This window comes from Rhynchophorus ferrugineus, unplaced genomic scaffold (genome assembly GCF_030347505.1).
Source record: "Rhynchophorus ferrugineus isolate W39M unplaced genomic scaffold, kcgeb_rfMv2 rfM8, whole genome shotgun sequence".
In the NCBI taxonomy this organism is placed as follows: domain Eukaryota; kingdom Metazoa; phylum Arthropoda; class Insecta; order Coleoptera; family Curculionidae; genus Rhynchophorus; species Rhynchophorus ferrugineus.
Window position 1 is genome coordinate 33,118,214 of NW_027472587.1, and position 24,839 is coordinate 33,143,052.

Sequence of the window (24,839 nt, forward strand, 5' to 3'; positions counted from 1 at the left end):
CTTAAAAGTCTGGCTATATCTCCTGTAAAATATCGCAATCTTTTTCTCCGATATATCGATATTTTTTAATAATATTGAAATATTTCAAATATCGTTAGAATGTTCTATCGATATTTTCCATGGCGGCTGACAGCCAAGTTTCTTGTTATTGGATCGCTAGATAATACATTCTATGAGCATAAAATTATCGATATTTGAAAGTACATATACAAAATATATTAATTATTGGAAATCATGAACAACAATTAATTTTTATTTTCCAATACAATTCTTTTAGTCAATATCGATGTTTATTCACTTTAACCCTACTTTTTCTGAGAACATTCTTTTGTGTAAAAAGGGTGGGAGGTAAAGAATTGTCAAAAAATTTCGATACTCTATGTTATAACTGTCAATATATATTTGAAAAAGTATTGGAAAATATCGAAATTTTTTATTTGGATATTACTCATATGTCAAAACTGTTTATTTATTTTATTATTATTTATTAGAAAATATTTTTTTAATGATTTTAATATAAAATTAGCATTGTTACTGTATATCTATTTCTTTTGATACTTTATAATGGGCTACATGACGATAATAAAGAATAACAAAAATATCGATTCAAAATTGTATACAATAAACAGATTATTAAAAATAAATTTATTTTAAAATGCATGTATCATTTTTCCTAACCTGGTGAAGTATAGCCCATGGAACTATTATTTCAATCACAAGACACCAGATATTTTATATTGGCCTTTTATAATTTATAATAAGTATATTATTTGGTTACTGAAAAGAAAACAATTATTGGGGACTCATATACACAGTAAACAAAACAATTGAGGCTTAACCCCAAAATATTAACAACAGTGTTATTTACCTCAATATTAAGTTAAATACACTTTAGACATTATTAAAGTTACTTAAAATACTAAACAGCTACATTAGAATGATATTATTATTATGAAAATACTATACTTATTTGGATTTTTTCGAGATGTATAAATACATTAGGGGCCCAGACACCATTGATGCACGATATAGTATCTAATTAGAACATAGGACTTAAAAATAATGTATAAATAAACCTATACCCATAAAAACCGTCCAGTAGTTTTAATTCAGAACTGTTAAATATCTTGTTGACAACTTGTTTACATTGTTGTTACGTGAGTATAAAAGAAGTGTGCATTTGCGAGAGACGATTTTAGATGCACCTAGTTTAATTCTTTCTGTTTTACCCTAAGACGTGTGAAAGCGACTTTTCATCAACAACATCAGATCAGTGTTGCTAGTCATCGAGCCGTACCTCTCATCCTACAACATTTTTGTATGGTTCTTTGTAACGAACATTTTTGTACAACTTGAATGATGTAAATATACAATTCGTAACTGTTTAAAATAAAATATTGATCCTCGTGACTTGATTTCAATGACTATGATATCTAAAACTTGTATACAATTATGAATAAAATTCATATCTTATTATTTAGATGTGTTTGATTGTTAGTAGTAGCCTTGATCCTGAAAATATGCACTAGAAAATCATTCCTAACAAAATTTATAATGCAACGTTGCCGCACCAAATGCATATTTATTGAATAGTCACAATAGCTCGTAGATTAGAGTAGTTCTATTATGTGCCCATTGACATATGACAACGGTGTCGACCAGTATCAACACAAATCGAGTTTTATATATAGACCGATTTTCTTACATGTTCTGGCACATCAGACTTCTTTCTGTCTCTTTTTAACTAGAGTAATGCTAATTAGTAAAATCAGAAAGAAAAATGCCTTGAGTTTAAAAAGGATTTTGCGCTTTTATAAACTGAATATATCAATATGTTCGATGGTCTTAATGACGTGCATTGGCTGTTTGATTGGAAGAACTAAAAGTGTAATGTGGTGAAAGCATAATGGCATGGTGAAGCATTAATAGGTGTTGAAACACGAGAGAGTAACATGTTACAATGATACAATGCAAGTGTTCAATAAATTCTTTATATAGTATATACAATAAAACAGCCCAGTGCGCCATCAAAAATTATTACGTCACAACGTTGCCGTATCAAATTGGACTTATAACATCTAATTATCACTAACATTTTGGAGAATCTTGTAGACATTTGGCATCAGGGTCGAGCAGTGCCAACACAAATCTAATTTTATAGATTGATTCGGTTATATGTTCGACCCATCGGACAGCATTTTGTCTCTTTTTAATTAGGTTAAAATGATGATAATGACTATTTTTGACACCTGTGACTGAACACTGTAACTGTCCTCAGAAACAATAAAATCATGATATTCTTTACTAGTACTGCTGTTCCTGTTACTCTTATGCGTTATTTCATGTTTTTTTTTAATATACCTTTAGGGCATGAATTAAAAGCTTGGAATTATTTACCTGTCACGTATTGTGATGCCTCTGACAACCAAAGCATGTAAGTTGTAAAGTAAAATCCTATCAAATATTCTTTTTAATCTCTCTTTTAGTTGCAAACATAAATATAACAGTAAAATTCCTTAAATTAGAAACCTGCAGACCATCTAACCTGATTAGGACAGACGTTAAAGTAAACAGAAGTTTGCTATAGTAACACTTGTTGCCCTGAATCTAATCTAAAACTGCAGCAATTATGTTCTAGTTTCTAGTAAGTTTCTAGGAAAGTAGGATCTATTGCCCTTTTCTAACATCCGATTCCTTAATATTTATGGAAAGAGAAAAATGCCTAAATGTGGCTTTCTTACATGAAGACTTCAAATGCAGCCACATTAACGTTCGAGAAGAACCAGTGTTTATGTTTATCCAAGTTAATTTCTATGTATTAAATAAATCGTAAATATAACTTTTATGTGAGTTAAAAGATTATACTCGTATACTGCCGTAGACTAATATAAAGGTACATACATTTTACATGTAAATATTCAAACAACCAAGAAACCATTGACATTTAACAAGCACACCAGCGTCAGGTACTTGAAATATGTATAACAAATTATATTTTCAAGATGTAATTAAAATACAAAACATGTATTTGTATTTCAATTACAATTTCTAAATACAAGTAATTCAAATACTACCCAACCCTGGCGTTTTATTGCTTATTACCCCAATTAAGACTTTACAGCTTTATAAGTAGATATATAAATTGATAAGAAAACCAAACATCAAAAATACCTGACTAGCTATACAATATGCTATTGACAATACCGCAGTTTCTCTAAAACGAAATAAATACATAAAATACTACTAATACGAATAAAAATATAAAATATCCCAATATAATACAGTCGCAACAAAAGCCATTAATATGATTTGCTGTTGGTTGATTGGCCGTATCGGATTACTAAAAAATCAACACATCAATACTAGAAAGGTTACACGTTGAATTAAATAGTTTTTTCTCTCTTGCGCAATTTAATGGTTATAAAAGTGACTTTTAAATAAGCTAAGAAAGTATGTTCATAAACAGTCTTAAATTGATCTTAACTACATCCTCAGAAAGTTCTAATTAGGGAAGAAAACAATAAAATTTAACAATGAACAAATAACCTTATAGGAAAACAACCAGTATTACTAAAATACAAAATATGTACTTAAATTGATCCAATAAATGGATCCTAGAAGTTCCTCAAAAGTGAATAATTTCATTTAATAGTATAGGACAGGAATACAGATATAAAATTCTTAATGGTTCAAAAATGTTAAAGATATTTCTTAAACTTTATAAAAAACCTTTTGAAATTTCTAATAAACCTTTTAAATTGGTACTAAATTTTATATGTTAGTGCATTTTAGTACTTATTATTAAAATTGTATTAATAGTCAGTTTTTCTTTGTTAAGAAAATGTCGATATTTCTCTGGGCTGGTATACAAATATTTTTATATTTTCTTAAATGTATGGCTATATCTCCTGTAAAATATCGCAATTTTTTCTCCGATATATCGATACAGAATATCGAATATATATATCGAATAGAGCTAAAAACAACTAATAACTTAATATCTTTTAATTCTATTTCCTGTTTTTCATCTTGAATATAAATCAGCTATAAGTATTTTTACATCTGCATTGGTTATTAATTATCAACTATTATATACTACCAATAGGGTTCTTACATCCAAACTCCCAAAAACTGCTATCCAAACACTCAAAATATCTTCACTTCGAGTTATTAAGGGTTGCTTATTATAAAATACTAATTTAAAAATATTCAGTTTTAAATACATGGTCTTCAAATAAGTTAAGAGTAAGAAAAAAAAACATGTATTACTGCAGATATTTATTTCACATTAATTTAAAAATATATCAAAATACAAATAAAAATGCTTTTAATTGCCACCTCTGAGTCTTAGCACTAAATGCAATGTGGACTCCTTTTGAATATTGTAATCAGATAGGGTACGACCATCTTCCAATTGTTTACCAGCAAAGATCAATCGCTGTTGATCTGGAGGAATACCTTCTTTATCTCGAATTTTAGCTTTTACATTTTCAATCGTGTCTGATGGTTCAACTTCAAGGGTGATCGTTTTACCAGTTAAAGTTTTGACAAAAATCTGCATGCCTCCTCTCAATCTCAATACCAGGTGAAGTGTAGATTCTTTCTGGATATTGTAATCAAAAAGAGTACGTCCATCTTCTAGTTGTTTACCAGCAAAGATCAATCGCTGTTGGTCTGGGGCAATGCCTTCTTTATCTTGAATCTTGGCTTTCGCATTTTCAATAGTGTCAGAGGCTTCAACCTCCAGAGTAATGGTTTTGCCAGTTAAAGTCTTGACAATAATTTGCATGCCTCCCCTCAATCTCAACACTAAGTGAAGAGTTGATTCCTTCTGGATGTTGTAATCAGACAATGTACGTCCATCTTCTAGTTGTTTACCAGCAAAGATCAATCGCTGTTGGTCTGGGGCAATGCCTTCTTTATCTTGAATCTTGGCTTTCGCATTTTCAATAGTGTCAGAGGCTTCAACCTCCAGAGCAATGGTTTTGCCAGTTAAAGTCTTGACAATAATTTGCATGCCTCCCCTCAATCTCAACACTAAGTGAAGAGTTGATTCCTTTTGGATGTTGTAATCAGACAATGTACGTCCATCTTCTAGTTGTTTACCAGCAAAGATCAATCGCTGCTGGTCTGGTGGAATGCCTTCTTTATCTTGAATCTTGGCTTTAACATTTTCGATTGTGTCAGATGCCTCAGCCTCCAGGGTGATGGTTTTGCCAGTCAAAGTCTTCACGAAAATCTGCATGCTGCAATAAAAATATATACTAATGAAAAATATAAATTGAACATAAGAAAGTAAACAACATGTAGTATAGGATTGGTTTGCTATCCACATACACTTTAGAATAATCTTCATTAGGTCTAGTTATGTGTCTATTGTGTATTATGTGTCTACACTATGTCTAGCATTTGCCAGTTGTATGGTTTGCTTTTACTTGCTTGTCAATTTCTTATACATGGTTGTAAAATTAATATAAATGTAATCAAATTTTATAAATTTCAGAAACAAATAAATTTAAAAGTGAATAAAAATTATATTAAACTCTACATGTAAGAATATCAAGAAAATTATCAGAATAGCCAGCTAATTTTCGAAGATCACAGGTATGTTAAATTTGTACATATCAATATTATTTTTATAGTTCCTAGTGCTTGTACAAGAAAAAAATCCATACATGCAAGGAACAACAGATTGGTGGTGTAAAAAGGTGTAAAACAAAAGCAAAGCAAATACTATATGAATATACATAACTGAATATATATCGATGCTATTACTATGATATTGCAATATACCATATTTGACGTCTACTTTGTTTTGTTTTTTTCGTTTTCATTAATGTTCTCAATGTTTCAGTTAAAACAATCTAATTATATTATTTTAAGGTATTTAGTGGTAGTAAAAAGAAAAGCATATTAATAAATCTGAGGAACATATACAAACTCGATTTTATTATGAGTGCTTTTTCAACTTTTAATTCGACTAGGTATATTAAAATATTGATACATTTAATCGCATTGCAATGAATTATGTATTAAAGAGAATTAATATCGTTAAATTTATAACTTCCTATTAAAATGTTAATACATAACCAAACTAAATTATAATACTGCGAAATAAGTATACTGATATATGATATATCAGTAATCTGGTAAAAATAACATTGCCAACACTAATGAACATAACAATTCACGAACTATTCTATAACAAAGACCTAATACGTATTGAGACATTTAAAACAAACATTGAAAACATTTTCAGTAATACGTAATACATAAAACACATTAACAAATAATAAATTGAAACATAATGATGCTAACCTTAGATTTCCTGAATAATCTTTATCTAAATAACGTTAAAGGAACACACAAATATTATAATTTTTGTTGGAAAGAAATTTAAAAATTGCTAAGAAACCCTTAAACAAAGCAAAATCTGCATTGTCATGAATACAAAGAAAATTGTTTCAAAGTTATACTTACTTATAGCTTTCTTATAAACACGGATAACTATAACTTCCTATCACAACTACGTTTACACAATAGAGCACGATATACAACAAAGCCCACTTTTCGCTTATTGCTTTAAACTGTTCAGCAACTTCTAGATTCAGACCTTATAAGGCCTTTTTTGAGGTTTAAACGTCAATACCCCCTCCAACTAAAATACATTTCCAAATATTAATTGTAGGGATGTGCAGAATTAACGAGAGAAGGGTATATCGATATTTCTAGCCTATATATCGATATTTTTGTAAGTCGATATTTTCGATATTTCAAAAATGTTAAAGATATTTCTTAAACTTTATAAAAACCATTTTGAAACTTCTAATAAACCTTTTAAATTGGTACTAAATTTTATATGTTAGTGCATTTTAGTACTTATTATTAAAATCTTATTAATAGTCAGTTTTTCTTTGTTAAGAAAATGTCGATATTTCTCTAGGCTGGTACACAAATATTTTTATTTTTTCTTAAAAGTCTGGCTATATCTCCTGTAAAATATCGCAATCTTTTTCTCCGATATATCGATATTTTTTTAATAATATTGAAATATTTCAAATATCGTTAGAACGTTCTATCGATATTTTCCATGGCGGCTGACAGCCATAGTTTCTTGTTATTGGATCGCTAGATAATATATTCTATGAGCATAAAATTATCGATATTTGAAAGTACATATACAAAATATATTAATTATTGGAAATCATGAACAACAATTAATTTTTATTTTCCAATACAATTCTTTTAGTCAATATCGATGTTTATTCACTTTAACCCTACTTTTTCTGAGAACATTCTTTTGTGTAAAAAGGGTGGGAGGTAAAGAATTGTCAAAAAAGTTCGATACTCTATATTATAACTGTCAATATATATTTGAAAAAGTATTGGAAAATATCGAAATTTTTTATTTGGATATTACTCATATGTCAAAACTGTTTATTTATTTTATTATTATTTATTAGAAAATATTTTTTTAATGATTTTAATATAAAATTAGCATTGTTACTGTATATCTATTTCTTTTGATACTTTATAGTGGGCTACATGACGATAATAAAGAATAACAAAAATATCGATTCAAAATAGTATACAATAAACAGATTATTAAAAATAAATTTATTTTAAAATACATGTATCATTTTTCCTAACCTGGTGAAGTATAGCCCATGGAACTATTATTTCATTCACAAGACACCAGATATTTTATATTGGCCTTTTATAATTTATAATAAGTATATTATTTGGTTACTGAAAAAAAACAATTATTGGGGACTCATATACACAGTAAACAAAACAATTGAGGCTTAACCCTAAAATATTAACAACAGTGTTATTTACCTCAATATTAAGTTAAATACACTTTAGACATTATTAAAATTACTTAAAATACTAAACAGCTACATTAGAATGATATTATTATTATGAAAATACTATACTTATTTGGATTTTTTCGAGATGTATAAATACATTAGGGGCCCAGACACCATTGATGCACGATAGAGTATCTAATTAGAACATAGGACTTAAAAATAATGTATAAATAAACCTATACCCATAAAAACCGTCCAGTAGTTTTAATTCAGAACTGTTAAATATCTTGTTGACAACTTGTTTACATTGTTGTTACGTGAGTATAAAAGATGTTTGCATTTGCGAGAGACGATTTTAGATGCACCTAGTTTAATTCTTTCTGTTTTACGGTAAGACGCGTGAAAGCGACTTTTCATCAACAACATCAGATCAGTGTTGCTAGTCATCGAGCCGTACCTCTCATCCTACTACATTTTTATATGGTTTTTTGTAACAAACATTTTTGTACAACTTGAATGATGTAAATATACAATTCGTAACTGTTTAAAATAAAATATTGATCCTCGTGAGTTGATTTCAATGACTATGATATTTAAAACTTGTATACAATTATGAATAAAATTCATATCTTATTATTTAGATGTGTTTGATTGTTAGTAGTAGCCTTGATCCTGAAAATATGCACTAGAAAATCATTCCTAACAAAATTTATAATACAACGTTGCCGCACCAAATTTAAGTTTTAGCTTTTATTGACTCTATCAACAAAATTTAAATAAAATAACGAAATAAAAATAACGTTACAAAATATAATTTATTTTTACTTTATAGTACATCTAATGCATATTTATTGAATAGTCACAATAGCTCGTAGATTAGAGTTGTTCTATTATATGCCCATTGACATATGACAACGGTGTCGACCAGTATCAACACAAATCGAGTTTTATATATAGACCGATTTTCTTACATGTTCTGGCACATCAGACTTCTTTCTGTATCTTTTTAACTAGAGTAATGCTAATTAGTAAAATCAGAAAAAAAAATACCTTGAGTTTAAAAAGGATTTTGCGTTTTTATAAACTGAATATATCAATATGTTCGATGGTCTTAATGACGTGCATTGGCTGTTTGATTGGAAGAACTAAAAGTGTAATGTGGCGAAAGCATAATGGCATGGTGAAGCATTAATAGGTGTTGAAACACGAGAGAGTAACATGTTACAATGATACAATGCAAGTGTTCAATAAATTCTTTATATAGTATATACAATAAAACAGCCCAGTGCGCCATCAAAAATTATTACGTCACAACGTTGCCGTATCAAATTGGACTTATAACATCTAATTATCACCAACATTTTGGAGAATCTTGTAGACATTTGGCATCAGGGTCGAGCAGTGCCAACACAAATCTAATTTTATAGATTGATTCGGTTATATGTTCGACCCATCGGACAGCATTTTGTCTCTTTTTAATTAGGTTAAAATGATGATAATGACTATTTTTGACACTTGTGACTGAACACTGTAACTGTCCTCAGAAACAATAAAATCATGATATTCTTTACTAGTACTGCTGTTCCTGTTACTCTTATGCGTTATTTCATGTTTTTTTTTAATATACCTTTAGGGCATGAATTAAAAGTTTGGAATTATTTGCCTGTCACGTATTGTGATGCCTCTGACAACCAAAGCATTTTGTAAAGTAAAATCCTATCAAATATTCTTTTTAATCTCTCTTTGCTTTGCAAACATAAATATAACAGTAAAATTCCTTAAATTAGAAACCTGCAGACAATCTAACCTGATTAGGACAGACGTTAAAGTAAGCAGAAGTTTGCTATAGTAACACTTGTTGCCCTGAATCTAATCTAAAACTGCAGCAATTATGTTCTAGTTTCTAGTAAGTTTCTAGGAAAGTAGGATCTATTGCCCTTTTCTAACATCCGATTCCTTAATATTTATGGAAAGAGAAAATTGCCTAAATGTGGCTTTCTTACATGAAGACGTGAGCTAGTAAATAAAATTCTCATGATATTCAAATGCAGCCACATTAACGTTCGAGAAGAACCAGTGTTTATGTTTATCCAAGTTAATTTCTATGTATTAAATAAATCGTAAATATAACTTTTATGTGAGTTAAAAGATTATACTCGTATACTGCCGTAGACTAATATAAAGGTACATATTTAGACATGTAAATATTCAAACAACCAAGAAACCATTGACATTTAACAAGCACACCAGCGTCAGGTACTTGAAATATGTATAACAAATTATATTTTCAAGATGTAATTAAAATACAAAACATGTATTTGTATTTTAATTACAATTTATAAATACAAGTAATTCAAATACTACCCAACCCTGGCGTTTTATTGCTTATTACCCCAATTAAGACTTTACAGCTTTATAAGTAGGTATATAAATTGATAAGAAAACCAAACATCAAAAATACCTGACTAGCTATACAATATGCTATTGACAATACCGCAGTTTCTCTAAAACGAAATAAATACATAAAATACTAATAATACGAATAAAAATATAAAATATCCCAATATAATACAGTCGCAACAAAAGCCATTAATATGATTTGCTGTTGGTTGATTGGCCGTATCGGATTACTAAAAAATCAACACATCAATACTAGAAATGTTACACGTTGAATTAAATAGTTTTTTCTCTCTTGCGCAATTTAATGGTTATAAAAGTGACTTTTAAATAAGCTAAGAAAGTATGTTCATAAACAGTCTTAAATTGATCTTAACTACATTCTCAGAAAGTTCTAATTAGGGAAGAAAACAATAAAATTTAACAATGAACAAATAACCTTATAGGAAAACAACCAGTATTACTAAAATACAAAATATGTACTTAAATTGATCCAATAAATGGATCCTAGAAGTTCCTCAAAAGTGAATAATTTCATTTAATAGTATAGGACAGGAATACAGATATAAAATTCTTAATGGTTCAAAAATGTTAAAGATATTTCTTAAACTTTATAAAAAACCTTTTGAAATTTCTAATAAACCTTTTAAATTGGTACTAAATTTTATATGTTAGTGCATTTTAGTACTTATTATTAAAATTGTATTAATAGTCAGTTTTTCTTTGTTAAGAAAATGTCGATATTTCTCTGGGCTGGTATACAAATATTTTTATATTTTCTTAAATGTATGGCTATATCTCCTGTAAAATATCGCAATTTTTTCTCCGATATATCGATATAGAATATCGAATATATATATCGAATAGAGCTAAAAACAACTAATAACTTAATATCTTTTAATTCTATTTCCTGTTTTTCATCTTGAATATAAATCAGCTATAAGTATTTTTACATCTGCATTGGTTATTAATTATCAACTATTATATACTACCAATAGGGTTCTTACATCCAAACTCCCAAAAACTGCTATCCAAACACTCAAAATATCTTCACTTCGAGTTATTAAGGGTTGCTTATTATAAAATACTAATTTAAAAATATTCAGTTTTAAATACATGGTCTTCAAATAAGTTAAGAGTAAGAAAAAAAAACATGTATTACTGCAGATATTTATTTCACATTAATTTAAAAATATATCAAAATACAAATAAAAATGCTTTTAATTGCCACCTCTGAGTCTTAGCACTAAATGCAATGTGGACTCCTTTTGAATATTGTAATCAGATAGGGTACGACCATCTTCCAATTGTTTACCAGCAAAGATCAATCGCTGTTGATCTGGAGGAATACCTTCTTTATCTCGAATTTTAGCTTTTACATTTTCAATCGTGTCTGATGGTTCAACTTCAAGGGTGATCGTTTTACCAGTTAAAGTTTTGACAAAAATCTGCATGCCTCCTCTCAATCTCAATACCAGGTGAAGTGTAGATTCCTTCTGGATATTGTAATCAGAAAGAGTACGTCCATCTTCTAGTTGTTTACCAGCAAAGATCAATCGCTGTTGGTCTGGGGCAATGCCTTCTTTATCTTGAATCTTGGCTTTCGCATTTTCAATAGTGTCAGAGGCTTCAACCTCCAGAGTAATGGTTTTGCCAGTTAAAGTCTTGACAATAATTTGCATGCCTCCCCTCAATCTCAACACTAAGTGAAGAGTTGATTCCTTTTGGATGTTGTAATCAGACAATGTACGTCCATCTTCTAGTTGTTTACCAGCAAAGATCAATCGCTGTTGGTCTGGGGCAATGCCTTCTTTATCTTGAATCTTGGCTTTCGCATTTTCAATAGTGTCAGAGGCTTCAACCTCCAGAGTAATGGTTTTGCCAGTTAAAGTCTTGACAATAATTTGCATGCCTCCCCTCAATCTCAACACTAAGTGAAGAGTTGATTCCTTTTGGATGTTGTAATCAGACAATGTACGTCCATCTTCTAGTTGTTTACCAGCAAAGATCAATCGCTGCTGGTCTGGTGGAATGCCTTCTTTATCTTGAATCTTGGCTTTAACATTTTCGATTGTGTCAGATGCCTCAGCCTCCAGGGTGATGGTTTTGCCAGTCAAAGTCTTCACGAAAATCTGCATGCTGCAATAAAAAAATATACTAATGAAAAATATAAATTGAACATAAGAAAGTAAACAACATGTAGTATAGGATTGCTTTGCTATCCACATACACTTTAGAATAATCTACATTAGGTCTAGTTATGTGTCTATTGTGTATTATGTGTCTACATTATGTCTAGCATTTGCCAGTTGTATGGTTTGCTTTTACTTGCTTGTCAATTTCTTATACATGGTTGTAAAATTAATATAAATGTAATCAAATTTTATAAATTTCAGAAACAAATAAATTGAAAAGTGAATAAAAATTATATTAAACTCTACATGTAAGAATATCAAGAAAATTATCAGAATAGCCAGCTAATTTTCGAAGATCACAGGTATGTTAAATTTGTACATATCAATATTATTTTTATAGTTCCTAGTGCTTGTACAAGAAAAAAATCCATACATGCAAGGAACAACAGATTGGTGGTGTAAAAAGGTGTAAAACAAAAGCAAAGCAAATACTATATGAATATACATAACTGAATATATATCGATGCTATTACTATGATATTGCAATATACCATATTTGACGTCTACTTTGTTTTGTTCTTTTCGTTTTCATTAATGTTCTCAATGTTTCAGTTAAAACAATCTAATTATATTATTTTAAGGTATTTAGTGGTAGTAAAAAGAAAGGCATATTAGTAAATCTGAGGAACATATACAAACTCGATTTTATTATGAGTACTTTTTCAACTTTTAATTCGACTAGGTATATTAAAATATTGATACATTTAATCGCATTGCAATGAATTATGTATTAAAGAGAATTAATATCGTTAAATTTATAACTTCCTATTAAAAAGTTAATACATAACCAAACTAAATTATAATACTGCGAAATAAGTATACTGATATATGATATATCAGTAATCTGGTAAAAATAAGATTGCCAACACTAATGAACATAACAATTCACGAACTATTCTATAACAAAGACCTAATACGTATTGAGACATTTAAAACAAACATTGAAAACATTTTCAGTAATACGTAATACATAAAACACATTAACAAATAATAAATTGAAACATAATGATGCTAACCTTAGATTTCCTGAATAATCTTTATCTAAATAACGTTAAAGGAACACACAAATATTATAATTTTTGTTGGAAAGAAATTTAAAAATTGCTAAGAAACCCTTAAACAAAGCAAAATCTGCATTGTCATGAATACAAAGAAAATTGTTTCAAAGTTATACTTACTTATAGCTTTCTTATAAACACGGATAACTATAACTTCCTATCACAACTACGTTTACACAATAGAGCACGATATACAACAAAGCCCACTTTTCGCTTATTGCTTTAAACTGTTCAGCAACTTCTAGATTCAGATCTTATAAGGCCTTTTTTGAGGTTTAAACGTCAATACCCCCTCCAACTAAAATACATTTCCAAATATTAATTGTAGGGATGTGCAGAATTAACGAGAGAAGGGTATATCGATATTTCTAGCCTATATATCGATATTTTTGTAAGTCGATATTTTCGATATTTCAAAAATGTTAAAGATATTTCTTAAACTTTATAAAAACCATTTTGAAACTTCTAATAAACCTTTTAAATTGGTACTAAATTTTATATGTTAGTGCATTTTAGTACTTATTATTAAAATCTTATTAATAGTCAGTTTTTCTTTGTTAAGAAATACAGTATACAAATATTTTTATTTTTTCTTAAAAGTCTGGCTATATCTCCTGTAAAATATCGCAATCTTTTTCTCCGATATATCGATATTTTTTTAATAATATTGAAATATTTCAAATATCGTTAGAACGTTCTATCGATATTTTCCATGGCGGCTGACAGCCATAGTTTCTTGTTATTGGATCGCTAGATAATATATTCTATGAGCATAAAATTATCGATATTTGAAAGTACATATACAAAATATATTAATTATTGGAAATCATGAACAACAATTAATTTTTATTTTCCAATACAATTCTTTTAGTCAATATCGATATTTATTCACTTTAACCCTACTTTTTCTGAGAACATTCTTTTGTGTAAAAAGGGTGGGAGGTAAAGAATTGTCAAAAAGTTCGATACTCTATATTATAACTGTCAATATATATTTGAAAAAGTATTGGAAAATATCGAAATTTTTTATTTGGATATTACTCATATGTCAAAACTGTTTATTTATTTTATTATTATTTATTAGAAAATATTTTTTTAATGATTTTAATATAAAATTAGCATTGTTACTGTATATCTATTTCTTTTGATACTTTATAGTGGGCTACATGACGATAATAAAGAATAACAAAAATATCGATTCAAAATAGTATACAATAAACAGATTATTAAAAATAAATTTATTTTAAAATGCATGTATCATTTTTCCTAACCTGGTGAAGTATAGCCCATGGAACTATTATTTCATTCACAAGACACCAGATATTTTATATTGGCCTTTTATAATTTATAATAAGTATATTATTTGGTTACTGAAAAAAAAACAATTATTGGGGACTCATATACACAGTAAACAAAACAATTGAGGCTTAACCCTAAAATATTAACAACAGTGTTATTTACCTCAATATTAAGTTAAATACACTTTAGACATTATTAAAATTACTTAAAATACTAAACAGCTACATTAGAATGATATTATTATTATGAAAATACTATACTTATTTGGATTTTTTCGAGATGTATAAATACATTAGGGGCCCAGACACCATTGATGCACGATAGAGTATCTAATTAGAACATAGGACTTAAAAATAATGTATAAATAAACCTATACCCATAAAAACCGTCCAGTAGTTTTAATTCAGAACTGTTAAATATCTTGTTGACAACTTGTTTACATTGTTGTTACGTGAGTATAAAAGATGTTTGCATTTGCGAGAGACGATTTTAGATGCACCTAGTTTAATTCTTTCTGTTTTACGGTAAGACGCGTGAAAGCGACTTCTCATCAACAACATCAGATCAGTGTTGCTAGTCATCGAGCCGTACCTCTCATCCTACTACATTTTTGTATGGTTTTTTGTAACAAACATTTTTGTACAACTTGAATGATGTAAATATACAATTCGTAACTGTTTAAAATAAAATATTGATCCTCGTGAGTTGATTTAAATGACTATGATATTTAAAACTTGTATACAATTATGAATAAAATTCATATCTTATTATTTAGATGTGTTTGATTGTTAGTAGTAGCCTTGATCCTGAAAATATGCACTAGAAAATCATTCCTAACAAAATTTATAATACAACGTTGCCGCACCAAATTTAAGTTTTAGCTTCTATTGACTCTATCAACAAAATTTAAATAAAATAACGAAATAAAAATAACGTTACAAAATATAATTTATTTTTACTTTATAGTACATCTAATGCATATTTATTGAATAGTCACAATAGCTCGTAGATTAGAGTAGTTCTATTATGTGCCCATTGACATATGACAACGGTGTCGACCAGTATCAACACAAATCGAGTTTTATATATAGACCGATTTTCTTACATGTTCTGGCACATCAGACTTCTTTCTGTCTCTTTTTAACTAGAGTAATGCTAATTAGTAAAATCAGAAAGAAAAATGCCTTGAGTTTAAAAAGGATTTTGCGTTTTTATAAACTGAATATATCAATATGTTCGATGGTCTTAATGACGTGCATTGGCTGTTTGATTGGAAGAACTAAAAGTGTAATGTGGTGAAAGCATAATGGCATGGTGAAGCATTAATAGGTGTTGAAACACGAGAGAGTAACATGTTACAATGATACAATGCAAGTGTTCAATAAATTCTTTATATAGTATATACAATAAAACAGCCCAGTGCGCCATCAAAAATTATTACGTCACAACGTTGCCGTATCAAATTGGACTTATAACATCTAATTATCACTAACATTTTGGAGAATCTTGTAGACATTTGGCATCAGGGTCGAGCAGTGCCAACACAAATCTAATTTTATAGATTGATTCGGTTATATGTTCGACCCATCGGACAGCATTTTGTCTCTTTTTAATTAGGTTAAAATGATGATAATGACTATTTTTGACACCTGTGACTGAACACTGTAACTGTCCTCAGAAACAATAAAATCATGATATTCTTTACTAGTACTGCTGTTCCTGTTACTCTTATGCGTTATTTCATGTTTTTTTTTAATATACCTTTAGGGCATGAATTAAAAGTTTGGAATTATTTGCCTGTCACGTATTGTGATGCCTCTGACAACCAAAGCATGTAAGTTGTAAAGTAAAATCCTATCAAATATTCTTTTTAATCTCTGTTTTAGTTGCAAACATAAATATAACAGTAAAATTCCTTAAATTAGAAACCTGCAGACAATCTAACCTGATTAGGACAGACGTTAAAGTAAGCAGAAGTTTGCTATAGTAACACTTGTTGCCCTGAATCTAATCTAAAACTGCAGCAATTATGTTCTAGTTTCTAGTAAGTTTCTAGGAAAGTAGGATCTATTGCCCTTTTCTAACATCCGATTCCTTAATATTTATGGAAAGAGAAAATTGCCTAAATGTGGCTTTCTTACATGAAGACGTGAGCTAGTAAATAAAATTCTCATGATATTCAAATGCAGCCACATTAACGTTCGAGAAGAACCAGTGTTTATGTTTATCCAAGTTAATTTCTATGTATTAAATAAATCGTAAATATAACTTTTATGTGAGTTAAAAGATTATACTCGTATACTGCCGTAGACTAATATAAAGGTACATATTTAGACATGTAAATATTCAAACAACCAAGAAACCATTGACATTTAACAAGCACACCAGCGTCAGGTACTTGAAATATGTATAACAAATTATATTTTCAAGATGTAATTAAAATACAAAACATGTATTTGTATTTTAATTACAATTTCTAAATACAAGTAATTCAAATACTACCCAACCCTGGCGTTTTATTGCTTATTACCCCAATTAAGAATTTCCAGCTTTATAAGTAGGTATATAAATTGATAAGAAAACCAAACATCAAAAATACCTGACTTGCTATACAATATGCTATTAACAATACCACAGTTTCTCTAAAACGAAATAAATACATAAAATACTAATAATACGAATAAAAATATAAAATATCCCAATATAATACAGTCGCAACAAAAGCCATTAATATGATTTGCTGTTGGTTGATTGGCCGTATCGGATTACTAAAAAATCAACACATCAATACTAGAAAGGTTACACGTTGAATTAAATAGTTTTTTCTCTCTTGCGCAATTTAATGGTTATAAAAGTGACTTTTAAATAAGCTAAGAAAGTATGTTCATAAACAGTCTTAAATTGATCTTAACTACATTCTCAGAAAGTTCTAATTAGGGAAGAAAACAATAAAATTTAACAATGAACAAATAACCTTATAGGAAAACAACCAGTATTACTAAAATACAAAATATGTACTTAAATTGATCCAATAAATGGATCCTAGAAGTTCCTCAAAAGTGAATAATTTCATTTAATAGTATAGGACAGGAATACAGATATAAAATTCTTAATGGTTCAAAAATGTTAAAGATATTTCTTAAACTTTATAAAAAACCTTTTGAAATTTCTAATAAACCTTTTGAATTGGTACTAAATTTTATATGTTAGTGCATTTTAGTACTTATTATTAAAATTGTATTAATAGTCAGTTTTTCTTTGTTAAGAAACTGTCGATATTTCTCTGGGCTGGTATACAAATATTTTTATATTTTCTTAAATGTATGGCTATATCTCCTGTAAAATATCGCAATTTTTTCTCCGATATATCGATACAGAATATCGAATATATATATCGAATAGAGCTAAAAACAACTAATAACTTAATATCTTTTAATTCTATTTCCTGTTTTTCATCTTGAATATAAATCAGCTATAAGTATTTTTACATCTGCATTGGTTATTAATTATCAACTATTATATACTACCAATAGGGTTCTTACATCCAAACTCCCAAAAACTGCTATCCAAACACTCAAAATATCTTCACTTCGAGTTATTAAGGGTTGCTTATTATAAAATACTAATTTAAAAATATTCAGTTTTAAATACATGGTCTTCAAATAAGTTAAGAGTAAGAAAAAAAAACATGTATTACTGCAGATATTTATTTCACATTAATTTAAAAATATATCAAAATACAAATAAAAATGCTTTTAATTGCCACCTCTGAGTCTTAGCACTAAATGCAATGTGGACTCCTTTTGAATATTGTAATCAGATAGGGTACGACCATCTTCCAATTGTTTACCAGCAAAGATCAATCGCTGTTGATCTGGAGGAATACCTTCTTTATCTCGAATTTTAGCTTTTACATTTTCAATCGTGTCTGATGGTTCAACTTCAAGGGTGATCGTTTTACCAGTTAAAGTTTTGGCAAAAATCTGCATGCCTCCTCTCAATCTCAATACCAGGTGAAGTGTAGATTCCTTCTGGATATTGTAATCAGAAAGAGTACGTCCATCTTCTAGTTGTTTACCAGCAAAGATCAATCGCTGTTGGTCTGGGGCAATGCCTTCTTTATCTTGAATCTTGGCTTTCGCATTTTCAATAGTGTCAGAGGCTTCAACCTCCAGAGTAATGGTTTTGCCAGTTAAAGTCTTGACAATAATTTGCATGCCTCCCCTCAATCTCAACACTAAGTGAAGAGTTGATTCCTTCTGGATGTTGTAATCAGACAATGTACGTCCATCTTCTAGTTGTTTACCAGCAAAGATCAATCGCTGTTGGTCTGGGGCAATGCCTTCTTTATCTTGAATCTTGGCTTTCGCATTTTCAATAGTGTCAGAGGCTTCAACCTCCAGAGTAATGGTTTTGCCAGTTAAAGTCTTGACAATAATTTGCATGCCTCCCCTCAATCTCAACACTAAGTGAAGAGTTGATTCCTTTTGGATGTTGTAATCAGACAATGTACGTCCATCTTCTAGTTGTTTACCAGCAAAGATCAATCGCTGCTGGTCTGGTGGAATGCCTTCTTTATCTTGAATCTTGGCTTTAACATTTTCGATTGTGTCAGATGCCTCAGCCTCCAGGGTGATGGTTTTGCCAGTCAAAGTCTTCACGAAAATCTGCATGCTGCAATAAAAAAATATACTAATGCAAAATATAAATTGAACATAAGAAAGTAAACAACATGTAGTATAGGATTGGTTTGCTATCCACATACACTTTAGAATAATCTACATTAGGTCTAGTTATGTGTCTATTGTGTATTATGTGTCTACATTATGTCTAGCATTTGCCAGTTGTATGGTTTGCTTTTACTTGCTTGTCAATTTCTTATACATGGTTGTAAAATTAATATAAATGTAATCAAATTTTATAAATTTCAGAAACAAATAAATTTAAAAGTGAATAAAAATTATATTAAACTCTACATGTAAGAATATCAAGAAAATTATCAGAATAGCCAGCTAATTTTCGAAGATCACAGGTATGTTAAATTTGTACATATCAATATTATTTTTATAGTTCCTAGTGCTTGTACAAGAAAAAAATCCATACATGCAAGGAACAACAGATTGGTGGTGTAAAAAGGTGTAAAACAAAAGCAAAGCAAATACTATATGAATATACATAACTGAATATATATCGATGCTATTACTATGATATTGCAATATACCATATTTGACGTCTACTTTGTTTTGTTTTTTTCGTTTTCATTAATGTTCTCAATGTTTCAGTTAAAACAATCTAATTATATTATTTTAAGGTATTTAGTGGTAGTAAAAAGAAAGGCATATTAGTAAATCTGAGGAACATATACAAACTCGATTTTATTATGAGTGCTTTTTCAACTTTTAATTCGACTAGGTATATTAAAATATTGATACATTTAATGCATTGCGCATTGCAATGAATTATGTATTAAAGAGAATTAATATCGTTAAATTTGTAACTTCCTATTAAAAAGTTAATACATAACCAAACTAAATTATAATACTGCGAAATAAGTATATTGATATATGATATATCAGTAATCTGGTAAAAATAACATTGCCAACACTAATGAACATAACAATTCACGAACTATTCTATAACAAAGACCTAATACGTATTGAAACATTGAAAACATTTTCAGTAATACGTAATACATAAAACACATTAACAAATAATAAATTGAAACATAATGATGCTAACCTTAGCCTTCCTGAATAATTTTTATCTAAATAACATTAAAGGAACACACAAATATTATAATTTTTGTTGGAAAGAAATTTAAAATTTGCTAAGAAACCCTTAAACAAAGCAAAATCTGCATTGTCATGAATACAAAGAAATTTATTTCAAAGTTATACTTACTTATAGCTTTTTTATAAACACTGATAACTATAACTTCCTATCACAACTACGTTTACACAATAGAGCACGATATACAACAAAGCCCACTTTTTGCTTATTGCTTTAAACTGTTCAGCAACTTCTAGATTCAGACCTTATAAGGCCTTTTTTGAGGTCTGAAAGTCAATACCCCCTCCAAATAAAATACATTTCGAAATATTAATTGTAGGGATGTGGAAAATTAACGAGAGAAGGTTATATCGATATTTTTAGCCTATATATCGATATTTTTGTAAGTCGATATTTTCGATATTTCAAAAATGTTAAAGATATTTCTTAAACTTTATAAAAAACCTTTTGAAATTTCTAATAAACCTTTTAAATTCGTACTAAATTTTATATGTTAGTTCATTTTAGTACTTATTATTAAAATTTTATTAATAGTCAGTTTTTCTTTGTTAAGAAAATGTCGATATTTCTCTGGGCTGGTACACAAATATTTTTATTTTTTCTTAAAAGTATGGCTATATCTCCTGTAAAATATCGCAATCTTTTTCTCCGATATATCGATATTTTTTTAATAATATTGAAATATTTCAAATATCGTTAGAACGTTCTATCGATATTTTCCATGGCGGCTGATAGCCAAGTTTCTTGTTATTGGATCGCTAGATAATACATTCTATGAGCATAAAATTATCGATATTTGAAAGTACATATACAAAATATATTAATTATTGGAAATCATGAACAACAATTAATTTTTATTTTCCAATACAATTCTTTTGGTCAATATCGATGTTTATTCACTTTAACCCTACTTTTTCTGAGAACATTCTTTTGTGTAAAAAGGGTGGGAGGTAAAGAATTGTCAAAAAAGTTCGATACTCTATATTATAACTGTCAATATATATTTGAAAAAGTATTGGAAAATATCGAAATTTTTTATTTGGATATTACTTATATGTCAAAACTGTTTATTTATTTTATTATTATTTATTAGAAAATATTTTTTAATGATTTTAATATAAAATTAGCATTGTTACTGTATATCTATTTCTTTTGATACTTTGTAGTGGGCTACATGACCATAATAAAGAATAACAAAAATATCGATTCAAAATTGTATACAATAAACAGATTATTAAAAATAAATTTATTTTAAAACGCATGTATCATTTTTCCTAACCTGGTGAAGTATAGCCCATGGAACTATTATTTCATTCACAAGACACCAGATATTTTATATTGGCCTTTTATAATTTATAATAAGTATATTATTTGGTTACTGAAAAAAAAACAATTATTGGGGACTCATATACACAGTAAACAAAACAATTGAGGCTTAACCCTAAAATATTAACAAAAGTGTTATTTACCTCAATATTAAGTTAAATACACTTTAGACATTATTAAAGTTACTTAAAATACTAAACAGCTACATTAGAATGATATTATTATTATGAAAATACTATACTTATTTGGATTTTTTCGAGATGTATAAATACATTAGGGGCCCAGACACCATTGATGCACGATAGAGTATCTAATTAGAACATAGGACTTAAAAATAATGTATAAATAAACCTATACCCATAAAAACCGTCCAGTAGTTTTAATTCAGAACTGTTAAATATCTTGTTGACAACTTGTTTACATTGTTGTTACGTGAGTATAAAAGATGTTTGCATTTGCGAGAGACGATTTTAGATGCACCTAGTTTAATTCTTTCTGTTTTACGGTAAGACGCGTGAAAGCGACTTTTCATCAACAACATCAGTGCAGTGTTGCTAGTCATCGAGCCGTACCTCTCACCCTACAACATTTTTGTATGGTTTTTTGTAACGAACATTTTTGTACAACTTGAATGATGTAAATATACAATTCGTAACTGTTTAAAATAAAATATTGATCCTCGTGAGTTGATTTCAATGACTATGATATCTAAAACTTGTATACAATTATGAATAAAATTCATATCTTATTATTTAGATGTGTTTGATTGTTAGTAGTAGCCTTGATCCTAAAAATATGCACCAGAAAATCATTCCTAACAAAATTTATAATGCAACGTTGCCGCACCAAATTTAAGTTTTAGTTTCTATTGACTCTATCAACAAAATTTAAATAAAATAACGAAATAAAAATAACGTTACAAAATATAATTTATTTTTACTTTATAGTCCATCTAATGCATATTTATTGAATAGTCACAATCAAGTTTTACATATAGACCGATTTTCTTACATGTTCTGGCACATCAGACTTCTTTCTGTCTCTTTTTAACTAGAGTAATGCTAATTAGTAAAATCAGAAAGAAAAATGCCTTGAGTTTAAAAAGGATTTTGCGCTTTTTTAAACTGAATATATCAATATGTTCGATGGTCTTAATGACGTGCATTGGCTGTTTGATTGGAAGAACTAAAAGTGTAATGTGGTGAAAGCATAATGGCATGGTGAAGCATTAATAGGTGTTGAAACACGAGAGAGTAACATGTTACAATGATACAATGCAAGTGTTCAATAAATTCTTTATATAGTATATACAATAAAACAGCCCAGTGCGACATCAAAAATAATTACGTCACAACGTTGCCGTATCAAATTGGACTTATAACATCTAATTATCACTAACATTTTGGAGAATCTTGTAGACATTTGGCATCAGGGTCGAGCAGTGCCAACACAAATCTAATTTTATAGATTGATTCGGTTATATGTTCGACCCATCGGACAGCATTTTGTCTCTTTTTAATTAGGTTAAAATGATGATAATGACTATTTTTGACACTTGTGACTGAACACTGTAACTGTCCTCAGAAACAATAAAATCATGATATTCTTTACTAGTACTGCTGTTCCTGTTACTCTTATGCGTTATTTCATGTTTTTTTTTTTTTTTAATATACCTTTAGGGCATGAATTAAAAGTTTGGAATTATTTGCCTGCCACGTATTGTGATGCCTCTGACAACCAAAGCATTTTGTAAAGTAAAATCCTATCAAATATTCTTTTTAATCTCTCTTTTAGTTGCAAACATAAATATAACAGTAAAATTCCTTAAATTATAAACCTGCAGACAATCTAACCTGATTAGGACAGACGTTAAAGTAAGCAGAAGTTTGCTATAGTAACACTTGTTGCCCTGAATCTAATCTAAAACTGCAGCAATTATGTTCTAGTTTCTAGTAAGTTTCTAGGAAAGTAGGATCTATTGCCCTTTTCTAACATCCGATTCCTTAATATTTATGGAAAGAGAAAAATGCCTAAATGTGGCTTTCTTACATGAAGACGTGAGCTAGTAAATAAAATTCTCATGATATTCAAATGCAGCCACATTAACGTTCGAGAAGAACCAGTGTTTATGTTTATCCAAGTTAATTTCTATGTATTAAATAAATCGTAAATATAACTTTTATGTGAGTTAAAAGATTATACTCGTATACTGCCGTAGACTAATATAAAGGTACATATTTAGACATGTAAATATTCAAACAACCAAGAAACCATTGACATTTAACAAGCACACCAGCGTCAGGTACTTGAAATATGTATAACAAATTATATTTTCAAGATGTAATTAAAATACAAAACTTGTATTTGTATTTTAATTACAATTTCTAAATACAAGTAATTCAAATACTACCCAACCCTGGCGTTTTATTGCTTATTACCCCAATTAAGACTTTACAGCTTTATAAGTAGATATATAAATTGATAAGAAAACCAAACATCAAAAATACCTGACTAGCTATACAATATGCTATTGACAATACCGCAGTTTCTCTAAAACGAAATAAATACATAAAATACTACTAATACGAATAAAAATATAAAATATCCCAATATAATACAGTCGCAACAAAAGCCATTAATATGATTTGCTGTTGGTTGATTGGCCGTATCGGATTACTAAAAAATCAACACATCAATACTAGAAAGGTTACACGTTGAATTAAATAGTTTTTTCTCTCTTGCGCAATTTAATGGTTATAAAAGTGACTTTTAAATAAGCTAAGAAAGTATGTTCATAAACAGTCTTAAATTGATCTTAACTACATTCTCAGAAAGTTCTAATTAGGGAAGAAAACAATAAAATTTAACAATGAACAAATAACCTTATAGGAAAACAACCAGTATTACTAAAATACAAAATATGTACTTAAATTGATCCAATAAATGGATCCTAGAAGTTCCTC

The 24,839-nt window shown here is 28.7% G+C and overlaps 1 protein-coding gene across 1 annotated transcript in view; it reads right to left on the reverse strand.

Annotated features, from left to right (window-relative positions):
• Positions 1 to 4,263: 4,263 nt before the first annotated feature.
• Positions 4,264 to 24,839, reverse strand: part of LOC143201077 (polyubiquitin-A-like) — a 32,258-nt gene continuing 11,682 nt past the window's right edge. Inside the window, exons 2-4 of the mRNA XM_076411931.1 lie at positions 18,702 to 19,434; positions 11,615 to 12,298; positions 4,264 to 5,197 (exon numbers count right to left, since the gene is read on the reverse strand). Of these exons, the coding sequence (XP_076268046.1) occupies positions 4,328 to 5,197; positions 11,615 to 12,298; positions 18,702 to 19,433 (2,286 nt within the window). The 5' untranslated portion in view covers position 19,434 and the 3' untranslated portion in view covers positions 4,264 to 4,327. The remainder of the gene's footprint in view (positions 5,198 to 11,614; positions 12,299 to 18,701; positions 19,435 to 24,839) is intronic.